General features: G+C 39.8%; 1 protein-coding gene across 3 annotated transcripts in view; it reads right to left on the bottom strand.

Annotated features, from left to right (window-relative positions):
• The window catches only part of LOC140321620 (nectin-1-like), a 41,016-nt gene that overhangs the window by 9,354 nt on the left and 16,409 nt on the right, over positions 1-15,253 (bottom strand). The window contains exons 5-8 of one of the 3 annotated variants that reach the window (XR_011918989.1): positions 9,464-9,609; positions 5,966-6,086; positions 3,950-4,042; positions 577-611 (exon numbers count right to left, since the gene is read on the bottom strand). Coding sequence is in view for 2 of the 3 variants with exons in the window: in XM_072398365.1 (XP_072254466.1) it covers positions 4,000-4,042; positions 5,966-6,086; positions 9,464-9,609 (310 nt within the window). In the remaining variant the exon portion in view is untranslated. Of the gene's footprint in view, positions 1-576; positions 612-695; positions 4,043-5,965; positions 6,087-9,463; positions 9,610-15,253 lie in introns of those variants that run through there. The other 2 variants (XM_072398364.1, XM_072398365.1) reach the window with 2 other exon arrangements.

A 15,253-nucleotide genomic window follows, 5' to 3' on the forward strand; every position in this document is an offset into this window, starting at 1 on the left:
GAGCACAGGGTAGTATAATGGAGAAGGGAAGGGGTGAAGGACCATGACCCTATGTAGGACAGTGTAGCACTTTGAAGAGCAGAGGATGGAGCATTATGGAAGTATGGAGCAGAGTGTAACACTATACAGAAGGAAAGAGTAATGAAGCATACTGTAGGAGAGTTGGCATAGGCATATATTTCGGAGATCATGGCCTGATGGGTCTTAAATCAGGGCAATGAAGTGTTTATTATCTTTGTCTATAGGCTGATTTATCTCAGGAACAGACCAGAACATCATCTCAATTTACTACAATCATGAAGGGAACCTGTCACATACGAAACATCTCACTGACCTTCTGAAACCACTAGCTATACTTATAAAATGTCAATATTTATGTAGTTGGTGACCACATACAAGCATGCAGCTAGATAAGTATTGATCTACATACTTTTTCTGATACGGGAAGCTGAAGCTAAACAGAAAAGCCAATTAGAATTTTTAAATATTCGTCCAAAAACGGTGACAATGTAGAATGCCTATATAAGAAGCTTTTATTACATATAGAGTGGTGTGGCATCTACAGTCAGTACCAACCTTTTTTCCAAGGACAGTACGTGAATAGATGGTCCCTGTGAACAAGAAAAGAAGTCAAAGGTGATTCTGGTAAGGTAAGAGAAAAAACAGCAAAAATGCTAAACCTTTTACACAGCAAGCTGGGTGAAGTAATTATTTGTACGCATTCAAGTTTATTTAAATTCCTTTATACTACATGGCATTACACCAACTGGCTACAAAAGTTGGATTTCTTCTATACCATCATTTCACTATAAAAATAGTTTTCAATAGGTGTTTGTGTAGAGTAAAATAACGGTGATAAAGTTTTAACAGGTCTGTCAGCTAAATGTACATTTCAGTGTAAGATGCTAGGAATGAACTCCGGAACACAAGCATGGGATACTTCATCCTGGCCTGGTCAACTAAGATGGCTGAAATTGCAACTCCCAGAAGGTAAGAGAAGAAGAAGATGACGGAGCCTTCAACACCAGGCAGGTAAGTTTATTTTATTCCAGATGGGACATCTTCTGCACCCTCGAAAATAAAGGACCTGTGTGGTCTTTATTATTGGTTTTGATGGTTTAGTTCCAGTTTAGAGTCTAGCAATATTGTCTCCAAGACTTCTTCAGTATGAAAACAAATGTTTATTTGTATTTTTATATACATATCACACAGAGCTTTACAAAGTCCATAGTCATATCACTAAATGTCCCTCAAAGGGGCTCACAATCTAATGTCCCTACCATAGAATGCCATTAATACAGTCCAACGCCAATTTTAGGTGGAAGCCAGTTAACCTAAGTGAATGTTTTTGGGATGAGGGAGAAAAACCCATTCAAACACATGGAGAACCTGCAAACTCCATGCAGATAGTGTCCGAGATTTGAACCTGGGATCTAGCGCTGCAAAGGCCACTGAGCCACTGTGCTCCATGTGTTCCATATATCATCCACTAAACACAACTAGATTATGTAATCAAATATAACAAAATAATCTCATAGCAAAATATGTTTTAAGAAAAATAATGAAATGTGCATACAACACCAGGACCTTAAATATATTTTAAGGGGCTCCCCTGTGTTAAAAACGGTTGAGAAACACTGCACTAGGACAAAAAAGGAAAATTTGTCCCCTATGTAGCTGTCACAGCATAATGACACGTTAAAAATCTATGGCCTCCAAGCTGCACACCCAGCAGAGATCAAGTCCAGAATTCAGAAATCTTATGTAAGCCTGAACAGCAGCTGGAGAAATATTTATACATAGCTACATAGTTTTGCAGGAATACATTTCCATGAAATATCAACTTCAAGAATGTAAAAAACACACATTCTGCGTTAACCGCTACCTGGCTTGCTTAATATAATTCCAAGGGCAAAGTTTTATTTTCACAGCTCAGTATAAATCTTGCATTAAAATACAACCATGGCATCCAATTTGAAAAAAATGTTTTGCATCAGAAAATTATAACAGATACAGCAATTATCTGGCAGATGGCATCCCTCAGCTTCCCCCAAGACTCCTCCATAGGATAATATATTACTTGCAGCCTCTGGCATGTGGACTTTTGTGAGATTGAATTGCAGTCTGAACAAACCCTTATTGTCTCCCTGCAAAGTCTTATAGTTATCTATTCATCCTTCCAGTGGCGTCAACCTAATGCAATTCAAAACAAAGTTGCTATCTTCATTTGGGTCTATCCTGCTTGCTTGCCCGTAGGATATTCAATCAGCAACGGACCAATTTTATTACATTTTTATGTATACCTTTTAATCTATTGTTTTAACTTTTCCCATACCCATAGGCAGATCACATCTCAAGCCGTGCTCCTATCAGTATTTTCTTCTACCATTTAAAAAATAAATACAAACAATATGATATAAAATATTCAAGAGATATGGAGCCTGGAACAACAGGTGGATGTAATCTTCTCTTCTCCCACACCTGTGTATTGCTTAAGGATTATTCCTTTGTTTTCTCATTTTAGCTATGGACACTTTTCTTATTACATCATTGATATATGTATGTACTTTGTCTTATTTGTAAGAACACAAAAAATAGCACAGAACATGGCCAAGTACTTACAAACCAAATACATCTTATCGAAAACCCAACAAAACAAGATAAAAAATAAAAAAATAAATGTAAGCAGTAAAAAAGTATAAAAATCAAAAGTTTTAAATCTATATTTTTTTCTCTTGCCAAGTCACATTAACTGGGATTGGGTGCAGATCAAAAGGAATTTCACTGAAGTACACATTAAAGAACTATAGTGTGGAAACAGTGTAGGCAAGCTCTGTTTGTACAAACTTGTATATTCTTGTGTAAAACAAACCGGCTCACACCACACAATGGCTGTATAAGTTATTCCCATGGTACTTGAATGACATTTTTGGGTGTATCTGGTATGTAAAGTTTGTTCAATGGAAGCTACAATGAAACAGCTGGCAAAGGCGCCCTTCCTTTTTGTTCTTAAGTTTCAAATATTGCCACTTCCAGAAAAAAAGGGAGGAATATATATGTCATGGTTTAGCTAGTCGCCATGAAAATTTCTCTATTACAGAGCAGTTTCAGAAATTATAGACTACACTGTTCTCCCCAGCTCTTTTTAGCTGGGCGCACCACCCAGCACTTTTTAATAACCAACCAACTGTTTTTGGGAAGTTAATGAAAAGTTGGGTCATAATACAGGCGCTGTCACCCAACTACAGCTTCTTCCCACCCAGCTTAAAAAAAATCTGGTCTACATAAGTTGATCTTCACTGGGGTCATACCCTTCAAAAATATAGAAACCAAATGATGGGGGTACAGGACAGGATCTCTAATATTCCCCAAAAAATAAACAGTTTTCTCTGCTTCCTCAAATCCTAATGGAGGAATTTGTAACTTTATTAAGTTACTTTATTAACTTTACTTTATTAACTAACTTTATTATTAGCTAGACCCCCATTTCATATTTATTTTTCACTAGCCTTACAATGTGGATTTGTGAAATTCCATTATTGTGTAAACAATTTAATTGAAATGTTTTTTGTAATCTTCAAAAGGCCTTAGTCAGTAATGGAATTTTATGTATGCAAGCCAAAAAAACATTCCTGTGGGTCCAACAAGGTATAATGCAAACAAATCAAGGCAAATCAGCGTGGCCCTATTACATTTCCTTTTAATGGGAAACTGAAAGAACACCAAGTGAATATAGAACACAGACAAGCGTGGCGTGCTTAAATATTTGATCCTAGAATGATTCACTAAGCTAATCACAGGGGTAATTTGTTAGGCTTGGAACATTATCCAAACACCTTAAAATAAATACATGGATGCTTCCCATCAACTAATCCAGTTTTGTTGCATCATTTTATATATAACAGTCGGTGGATGCTACTAGCGCCTGTCACCTGTATTTATCACTCACAATCATTTTAGGCAAGAATTATGGAGGATCTGTATGTAAAACTCTATCCATCACGTTGGAAATTTATCTTCTCCCTTCCTGTCGGCAGTCTCCCTAATGAGACACAAACGGCACAAATAAATAAATAATAATGGCCCTCCCCATACTCAATTATTTGATTTTTGATATATACGTTAAACTATAGACATTTACATTATATATGATAAAATAATTTAAATTGACATCAGGGCAATCATTAATTGGCATTGCAGCACTAAGGTTCCAGGTTCATATCCTAGCTACCTGCATGGGTAAATGGCTCTCCCCCATGTGAGACATAAGATTCTGACCTCTTCTGCTAGAGAGTGACATATGAACTATGGCCTCTGAAAACGATTGTATGATATGGCAACACTAAAAAAATCCATTGAATTTTACCAAACAAGTGCAACAATTGCACATAAAACCTTGTGTTAAAGGACTCTTGAAGGTGAATAACTAGAATAACTATTGTTTTCACGAGCAGATCCCAGAAAAATGTAATTGCTGGCAAATGTGGTTACATTACCAGCAAGGATGACCTAACCCCTCTCCTAACACCCAAGATTTATTTCCACTTCAAGAAAAAAATTTGGTTTATACTCAGGTCACACCAGCAGATTGCGCTGTGTCCTCATGTAAAGTGTATAAAAACGTTTGCCACTGAAGACATGAGTCATAGGTTTACATGGGGACACAGTGGCATCTACAAGTGGCCAACAATAATGTACAAAAGATCATTTAGGAGCAGGTGACTTGTCATGACCAACTCAAAAGTACAAAATATTTTACTTTTACGTTTAAAAATACTACATCATGGATGTATTTCTCTACGTTATTTCTATTGCCATTTTTATTGATTATGCTTTGAATGTTAGAAGTGATTTCCAAATTTTGTGCCCTGGGTTTATACTTGAGTCAAAGCATTTTCCTCCATTCTTAGGTAAAAATAAGTACCATACAAATACATTAAACTGGTTTATAATTGAGAACATATATATATATTGACTTAAATGCTCAGCATTCTTTAAAAATTCCTTTTGCTAGGTACCCCAACCCTATGACCTTTCCAGAGATAAGGTCCTTTCCCGAGAGGCCAACATTTTTTTCAAAGCGAACATGAACAAAACCCAACAGCTAGCTAAAAATGAATCTTCCAATCTTGACCTTTATTATTATTATTACACAGTATTTATATAGCGTACATCATATTACGCAGCGCTGTACAAAGTCCATAGTCGTGTTACTAACTGTCCCTCAAAGGAGTTCACAATCTAATGTCCCTACTATAGTCATATGTCATTAATACAGTCTAGGGTCAATTTTTTTAGGGGGAAGCCAATTAACCTCACTGCATGTTTTTGGGATGTGGGAGGAAACCCCCGGAGTGGAGACAGCAAACAGTAGGCCCCTGTGCAGAACTGACTAGTGGGGCCCCTGTGCAGAACTAACTAGTGGGGCCCCTGTGCAGAACTAACTAGTGGGGCCCCAGTGCAGACCTAACTAGCTGGGCCCCATTGCAGACCTAACTAGCAGGTCCCCAGTGCAGACCTGACTACTGGGGCCTCTGTGCAGAACTGACTAGTGGGGCCCCTGTGCAGAAGTGACTGGTGGGGCACCTGTGCAAACCCCACCATGGGGCAAAGCAAAAGCCAACAAACTTGAACAGTCCTGATAAGAAGATGCAGCCAGGACAGGGATTGCTGGGAGAATTGCTGCACACATCACTTCCCAGGTCTGGTGCCAAGGGATGGATAGCTGGGCTGCATAATCATGGTTCTTAGAGCACAAGCTGGACACTGAGAAACAATGGAAGCCAAGCAAAGGAACATAGGACCCTGCAAGCTTCCGTGGGGGGCCCTATTGGCTGAAGCGTGTCTGGGGCTCATTTTGCCCATTTTTCACACTGTAATGTCATGCCCTGCCTAGAAATTCTTCATATCAAATGTTATATTTAGGAGGTTTGGAGCAAACACAAAAGGAAATGTGTGAACTTACCTTGTTTGTGCCTTCATATCTGACCAATGTTTTCTGTACCAGAAGTACCCGAGTCCTAAAACCAGGATAACCATCACAAGAATAAGAAAAAGCCACAGCCAGGCGTGCAGACAGGAAGAACCTAGACCAAAGAAGTAACATTGTTATTGCTCTGAAGGACAACATTACAACAACACAGAACAAAAATTTGGAAAACGTGAAGCCAGATATGGAAATATTGCCGTCAGCTATAAATTTATAAATCTACAAGTCTCAAAAACTACCCTTGCAATGGGGCTGTACCTAAAGAGAAAGGGTGAATATTAATTTTCACCTAGGGGGCACTCTTACCTAACAAATTTCCTTGCTTCTGCAGGCCCCTCCTGTTGTGTGGACAGCCCCTCATTAAAGCGGGAGAGGATACATTTATATCAGTGAAGCTGGGTGATCCAGCAAATCTGGAATGGCTGTGGTACAGGATTCAAAACATTTGCTGACAAAAAGCAAATGACATTGAAAAAATCCATTCCAGGTTTGCTGGATCACCCAGTGTTTCCTCTGGAGCCTTGGAGAGCTTTATTAAATCAGAGCCATTGCCTATCTCTAAGAAATTCATTTTTCCTATCTTTTGTTGTGTGTAACCCCATACCTGCTGCTTTCTTCCTATCTGCTACTATTAGCACGCCTCCTGTTTGCACATGAGCACTGCATCACAATTGATTGGCTATTTGTGCTGCTTTTTCTGCTCATAGTCTGAGCTGTGCCGTGTACCTGGGACACTATGAAAATAACCCTAATGATCTAACATTTTGGGTACCAGGCCATTAACAATACAAGGAAGTTCCTATATTTGCATTTGTTGTATATTGCATTATAACACATGGGTAATATTCATTCTGATTATTAAAATTTACATTTTTTCTAACGCAAATATAGGGGAAACATTAAGTGAATCTTGATAAAATATTTAAAATTTGGCCTGTATGTTTGAATGAAATGGGATATCCAACATTTGAGTTGACAATAGTCTAAAGCCCTGCACAGATACCAGAGAGATGTCAGATGATCTTTTGTCACAGCGGATTGATGCGCGATATCAGCTGATCACATGTCAGATTTTCACAAGACAAGCATGACCATTTGACTTGGATGACAATCATCTGACTTGAGAATATAGCTTGTTTCCTCTCCTTTGACTCTTTAGATCTCTTCTTAATTTCTAACATGGGACGGGTAATAAACTAAATTTCCCCTAAAGGATGCCAGAAAAAAAATTGAAAGGGATCTAGACCAAAATAAAAAGTTTTGGCTTCAGTTATATTTAATACACCCAAAATATGAAACGGCATCCCCACCCTTTTAGGTTAGTAGTTGGGTGGTTTTATTTTAACAATATAATATTTTCAGAAAGAGTCAAAACATTTCACAATAAAAAACCTAACTAGGCAAAATAATTCAAACCACTATTTCCCCAGGAAGCTTATGTGAACTCTATATTTCCTTTACAAATCAATAACAGGCAACACCTGAGTTTAAAGCGCCCTGTATTTAAAAAGTTCTAATGACCCCTGCCCCTGGTGCCAGGAAAAATGGGGACATCTGCAAACCAATCAGAGAAATCTCTACTACAGGCTAAAACATACAAGTATGTCAATTTTAGGGACAACAGTATCATTGGTAGCTGTGCTCCTTTAATGCATCCTCCGACCTATCATTACCTACCTATACCCCTGTCCCAAGGAATTTGGGTGATGGGTAGACCTTACCCCTACAAGGCTCACCTTTGAGCGGTAAAAGGGCCCCGGACCATTGGACTTTAGTGGAAAACTCATTCAAGTTCAATAAAGAAAATCCCCCAAATGCACTGGTGTTCAGTTAAAGATGACCCTGTTTTTTATGATTGTTCAATGAGAGAAGGGCCCCTATGTGCATTAATGCTTAGCATGAGAAGGGTCCCCCTAGTCTGTATTTTTTGGAGGGGGAAATGCCCTTAGGGAAGTGAAGTTTATTAACCTCAATGCACTGGTGTTTACTAGAAATGCCCCAATGTCATTGTAAAAAAAAAAAAAAGTCCTATATTTATTTGTGTTCAGTGAGAGAAATGTTCTGCTGTTCATTGATAGAGGCCCCCTTGCTTAGAGAGAGATGTGCCTTCAACAAACTGATGTGTGCTAGAATTCACTTTAGGAGGAACCACAGTTCTTTGCTGCCAAGCGGTAAGAAGTCCCTGATTTATTGGAAATGGGTTAAGAGCCCCGTTCAGTGGAAGAAGGGACACCAACACAGAGGTAAAGTGTTCCCTTATTATTGAGGTAAAGTGTTCCCTTATTATTAATGTAAAGCCGCCAACCTGGAATAAAATTTTTAAAAATCATTTGCAATCAGTCGGCAAGTTTGCAATCCTGGACCTGATTTATTCCAAGTTTACTGGATCACCTAGGTTCTCCCATGATAGTCTATCTTCTCCAATCTTGGAGAGCTTTAATAAATCAGCTCCAATGGGCCTGATTTATTAGAGCTCCCCAGGGCTAATGAGGATACACTTTCATCAGTGAAGCTGGGTGATCCAACAAGCCTGGAATGGATTTCTTAAAAGTCCTGATTTGCTGGATCACCCAGCTTCACTAATACAATTGTATCCTCTCCAGCCTTGGAGAACTTTATTTGGATCAGACCCAATGTATGAAGCTCACAATGTGCAGTAAATTAAAAGTAAGCAATGTCAATACATGGGAACAGCCCGTACAACTGTAAAGACTTTTAGTCCCAGCTTTAGTTAACTAAGGAAAACATTACATCATGAACTTGTCACCAAGTCCTCCATGCATGCATCACATTTATCTAGCACCCACTTTGTTTTCTTCTGAAAGTGTGACATATTGTTTGTATATTTCATTTCATAGAAATCTATAGCATGTCATACTTATCATACCGAAGGATATAAAACACAGCGGGGTCTATTTATCTCCTTCAAAGAATTAAAAGATAAATAAAAATAGGACATTATTAAACACATAGGACATAGTACAGAAATATCAGAAGCCACTATTCTCAACTCGTAGCTAAACCCAGGAACAAATACGTGATATGGCCCTACTGGCCCTTAGGCGGTTCACCTATCTTAGGAAATGGGATGAAGCTTTGCTGACTTCATTCTATAAATCAGCCTTTCCTGAGCTTTTTTACACAGGGGATCAAAAAATAACATTCATGGAACCAGTTCTATAATTACTATATCCACAGATTACAATACATTATTGTGGAGGTGTATAGGAAGAATCCCTCTTGTATTTCTGGCCATTGGGAAGAATTTAACCTTCACAGATAGCCAAAAAGATCATCGGCGTCAGTTAAGCTGCAATGAAAGTCACAAATTACTCATTGCTCAAGCAACCTCTGGAGGAACCCTGGTTGAGAAACACTGAATTATCCATTGCAAGGATAAATCAGTCTCACATTAGGATTTGGTTGCACAAGCCTTCCTGCTTTCACAATTCTGGAATAAATGTAAAGAATTACCTGCTTGGTGCAAATAAAGATATCCGGATGATGGTCCAATGGAATTTGTAACCTCACAGATATAAAGACCATTTGGAAAGTTTTCCATGAATAAAGTCTTCCCATAGGCCAGCTCCACCGTCACATCGGAGTTCATTGCATCTTTCCTGCCAACCGGAAAAAAAAAGTCAGATCACAGAGAAGGAAACAATGAATGAGTCAAATGCTGGAGGACATTTACAGGAATACAATTTAAATATACTTTTATGTTTCCTTTAATGCAAGTTCCTCCTAAAATGATGAATGCATTATTTATTTACCTGTATGAAGCAACCTCATTTATTGAGAATTGTAAGTGAAATATAAGCGCATACAATTTTATTTGGCTATTTTCCTTTACTGTGATCTGCCTGTGCCAATCAACCTTCCAATATACCAATATAGAAGTCATCATTCTGCGTAACGCTGATCTGGCCTTAAACTTCCAGAAACTGAACAAAACAAAATTATTAAATGCTGGAAGATTACAGATACTGAATTTCCCAGTACTAGCTGTTCCCTGTTCACCTTTTTGCTTGTTCTTGTTGTCAGGCCTAAAGTTATGTTGCACGGCCTAATGCACATGTGTTTGGTAGAGTGAAAACAGAATTACAACAGTCATGCACTGATGGAAGTGAAGTTTTCCCAGGATTATGGATTAACCTCATTCAAAACATGAACTACAAACAACTGTTGGGAAATTCTGTACCTTGTGGGAACTGGAAGGGCTGTTGGTTAAAGGAGACAGCTGGCCACTTTGCAGATTTCAAAATGGTGCTGCTGGGATCAGACGGCTATGGTATTATACCAAATGTCCACATTTGGCACCTCAACCGATCTCAATAATGAACCCTCAATATAACACATCATTGTGCAACATACGTCCCAACCTTCTGAGATAGAAAACAGAAAGCATAGAAAAGAACTCTGCAAACCCATAGATGTCAACCCAATGAGACATTTACCAGGCTGTTTGAGTAGGGGAACCACAATGATGGATGTAGTATTTTAGATAAAATTACATATTTGCTGCTAATCAAGAGACCTTACTTAATGCCAGGAAGAGTGCTTAACTTATTCACTGTCGTAGGGCAGAAGAACACCGTATTACCCATACTCTAGCAGAAACACACAACACGCATGATACAGCTCATACTGCCTTAAAAACCTCCTAATGTCAGTGTGTATGCAAAAAGAAATAAATCCAGCCATGGTGCACAGCATAATAGAGAATCCAGAGTACAATATATTGGGGAGTTGATTGTTACCTGTGAGTTTGGTGTTCTAACAGATAAAAATAGGTAACCAGGTAGATAAAAAAACTGTTACTGGCCTAAGTTCATGGAAAGAGTTTTGTTTCCATTCCAAATAAACTCATAAACTGTAATTGTTTATGTAAGTCAGGTTTGCTTTATGGCCCCGATGCTGGATATAGGATTTGCTGTCTCCATACTTTCTAAAGAAATCTATATAATGCACTCACTCTGAAACTGGCCATTTATCTAAGAGATTCTATTCCTGTACACGGCTGCCCAGTGACTGTAAATGACTATAATTTTATGTAGTAGTTACCGGTAAGTAGTGTACAGGCTGAATTCTACATTGCAAAGAAAAGCACAGCTATATTGGGTATTTCCTGTTCTAAAGGTGCGTACACACTTCCAATTTTTATCGTTCCAATCGAACGACGAACGATCGATTGGGCAAAAAATCGTTCGTAAAAAAGTAACCAACGACGCCGACGAACGAGGAAAGTCGCTGGAAACGAACGACCGGACCGACGGATCGGATTGGACGACGATCGTTGAACATTGTTCGTGTGTACGGTCGTTCGTTGATCGTCCATGTTTAGAGCATGCGTGATGAACGAACGTCCGTTCACTTTCCTGTCGTGCACATAGTTCCTCTATCGTTCAAACGATCGTATCTATTGTGTGTACAATATCTACGAACGATCGTGTCGTTAACTCTATGTGCAGGATCGGTGCTATACGATCGTTCATATATATCGTGCATGAACGTTCGTCGTTCGTTTTCCAACGATAATAATTGGAAGTGTGTATGTAGCTTTAATCTACAAATAGGGCATGGTCTTATCACAACAACTTCAGTTATGAAACTTGTGTCCTAATTTTAACCACTTGCTCCACTTGTGCAAAGAATGTCAACCGATCGGACTGCCCTGTGGGATTAAAGGTAAGTGTATTTTTTTTTTTTAGCCATTTTCAGTTTAGTTTCACTTTTGATAATTAAAAGCGCCCTAAGAGATCGAGAATGAATCGTGAATGGGAGCGTAGAGCCTCCAGTGATACCTATGTCACACATCCTGGGAGGTGCTTGGGCGCTCCTTCTGCGCATGCCAGAAAGAGAAAAAATTGGCGATGTCACGGATGCGCAGGGAGAGACTGGCAAATTTTTCCCCATCCTATGTCACCTGATCTCGCACGTGGGTCGGGTGACGTAGGTTGAAGAACAGGTAGAAGAGTAGAAGATGGCGGCGCTCCAGGAAGGATGACACCAATGTTCTGGGACCTGATGCAGGACACCCCTGAACTGGATCGGTCTGCCCCACGGGATTGAAGGTGAGTGTATTTTTTTTTTCAGTTTAGTTCATTTTTTGATAACTGAAATTAATTAACCTGAATGGGTATCTCTTATTGTGGTGACAAGGAAGAAAGGAGGTATTAGACCGTGTATTGACCCCATATTGAGGTTGTTTTTTCACAGCTCAGAGGTGCTACATTCTTCTTTGTGCATTTTATCAGGTTTTGCTGGAAGAAAGCTTATTGTCTTTATTACCCATGAGGGGTTCCATTTTAAATGTGTACCATATGGATTAGCTTCAGCACCGGGACAGATGTCTGCAATCGTCAGCAAAGTGCCTGCAGGAAGGTGGCTTAGAGGTTAGCACCTCTGGAATTCATACTGAAACAAGTGTGGGTAACAGAAACACAGGAAACATAACTGTGTGGTTGAAATTTCATCTTGCGGGATTGACCATAGTCCTTTAACTACACTGCTGACAACAAATGGTCTGAGCCATTAACCTGAGCGTGTGCAAAGCTGCTGAATTTTATCTACACAATACAAATCAGGTTTGCAAAATGTTACTGCTGATTGTTTGCCACAGTTGCCCCAAATGGAAAGTGTTGGGACACTGGATGAGGATGTTGAGGTTGTTTCATTTACTGATATTGATGCAGTTAAAGTATCTGCGTTCAGACAAGCCTGTCTTACAACCCCAGTACAAGTGCAATTACAGAAAATTCTAAAAAGCAAATAGCTAGATTAGGCTAGAAGATAATTTGAGCGTGTTTTATAACCATGTTACAGGAATAGACATGAACTATCCTTAGCTTATGGCTATTTTGCTTACTAGTATCAGGGACGTTGCCGGGTTGTCTTATAGCTTGTACATGAGAGTCGCTAATATTGTATATAGGAGTTGTAGACTGGAAACATGCCTCAACAGACAGTCTGAGATCACTGTTATTACAGCCAATTTAAAAATCAACACATCCACATTTCTGCATTCTAGCCCTTCCAACAATTAGATGTGCAAACTGTGATATCATTCAGCAAAACCAATTAAAAAGAGATAAGAAGAAAAAATAAAACAGGAATTAGATGAAAGGACAGAAAGGATAGTGTGAAGGAAACTAGCCAAGCCATTAACTTCCAGAAGCCACTGTAAAGAAGAATATTTTTCCTTCACTGGCTTTAGAAGCCAATAAAGCAGAGACAGCGATTGCACATTAAGCAAACCCCCAGTTTAAGGAAACTGGTAAAAAAACAAAATCATCCAAAGAGTGGTAGTTCTATAGTATAAAAGTCTTGTTGATGATAGAGAAAGATCAGACTGGGGTTAAAGTTGACCGAAAGGCTATGGTAACCAAGATTACTATTACGTTTTTATAGTAAGTGGAAAAGCATCTCAGAATACAGAACATATCAACACATTGGATGTATTAAAGCTCTCCAAGGCTGGAGAGGATACACTTGCTTCAGTGAAGCTGGGTGATACAGCAAACCTGGAATGGATCTGGCCCAGGATTGAAAACATTCGCTAACAAACATATGTCTTGTAAATCTAATCCAGGTTTACTTTAATAAATCAAGCTGTTAGCACTGCAGGTCGTGCCGGCGCCACTGCTCCTAATCGCAGGCATGGGCTCCGGGTCCTGTCTATCAGGTAACTCTCTTCCTATGTTCCATACCTGTGTTGAGACTTGCTCTGGTGTGGGTGTGTCTCTCCTTGTCTATGAGGTAACACACGCCCTCTGTTTTCCCCAGCCTATGGGTGATTACCTGCAGGTACTTAAAGGCACTGCCTACTACAGGAAGTTGCCTGAGCAATCTCTGGCTTACTCTGTGTTACTCTCTGTGCTAAAGTGTGTTTCTGTTTTGCTTTACCGTGTACCGGACCTTGCTGACGATTTTGGACTCTGCCTGTTTGCTGCCTGACCCTGACCTCGGATACATTTTGGACTTTGCCTGTTTGCTGCCTGACCCTGACCTTGGATTACGTTTCTGGACTTCACCTGTTTGCCGCCTGGCTCTGGTTCTGTGTCCTTGCTTCCTGACTCCTGTGGTCAGCTGCCACTGGCCTGGGGATTGCTCTGGAGTGGCACCTGGCAGCTACCCCGCAGCCCAAGCCTATCCTCACCATCAGAGGCTCTAGCGAAGACCTGGTAACTGCTTAGTCACGCCTCTCTGGAGTATAACCAGTCAGTGGCACAGTGGGTCCACACCCGCTTGCATAACACAAGCCCACTGGGTCTTGGGGAACATGATCTCAAATTCAGGCATGGATGCAAAGGCAGTGGCTGTTGGTAAAGGACATAGGGTCATTTTAGTATTTTGGTTCCCTCAATATTTTATTGCATGCTCAACAGCACTCCCAACCACTTTCTTTAAATGTGAGCTGTTGGGAACCATTTTGTTCACACAACTGCCTGTGGTTGTGTTATGGTTATAATGGGGTTGTCGCACGGTTCTTGGAACAAACTTGTCCCTTCTGTCCACAGCTTTTTGGTTGTTTTTCGGCCTTTCCACACCAAGGCATTGTGTGTAAACACAATGACCTGCGGGGCACTTTGCCATGCACTTGGTAATGGCTACCTGTGTAGTTTTCAAAGTGGCTGTGACGTGGCTCAGAGGTTAGCATTATGGCCCTTGCAGCACTGGGTCCCAGGTTCAAATTTTGGCCAAGACGCTATCTGCATGGAGTTTGCAGGTTCTTCGCTTGTTTATGTGGGTTTCTTCCAGGTACATCAGTTTCCACCCATATTCCAAAAACATGCAGTTAAGTTAATTGGCTTCCCCAAAAAAATGACCTTAGACAGTGCCAATGACAATGGTAGGGACATTGGATTGTAAGCCTCATTGGGGGACAGCTAGTGACATGACTTTGGACTTTGCAAAGCACTGCATATTATGTCGGTGATATATAAATACTGCGTAATAATAATAATAAAGTGTAAAAGGGACCATAAGGAGCACAAGAAAGCTACTTGGTTGCTAATGTTATCTGTAAATAGGATTACTAGAATGTGGGTGGGTCGGTCTGCAATTTGCAGTTGCTGGGCCCAGGCAATACTATATTAGATATTAGTAGGATGAGGATCAGAAGAATGAGGGGCGCCCAGTGGGAGCAGGCAGAGGGATTTAAAAAGGATAAATTGACTTGCAAAGCCTGGTATGTGTGGTATGTAAGTAAGGAGGAGTAGCAACCGTACAACATGAACAAAAATAACTATATATAAATAGGGG

The sequence above is a fragment of the Pyxicephalus adspersus genome, chromosome 1 (genome assembly GCF_032062135.1).
Source record: "Pyxicephalus adspersus chromosome 1, UCB_Pads_2.0, whole genome shotgun sequence".
NCBI lineage: Eukaryota > Metazoa > Chordata > Amphibia > Anura > Pyxicephalidae > Pyxicephalus > Pyxicephalus adspersus.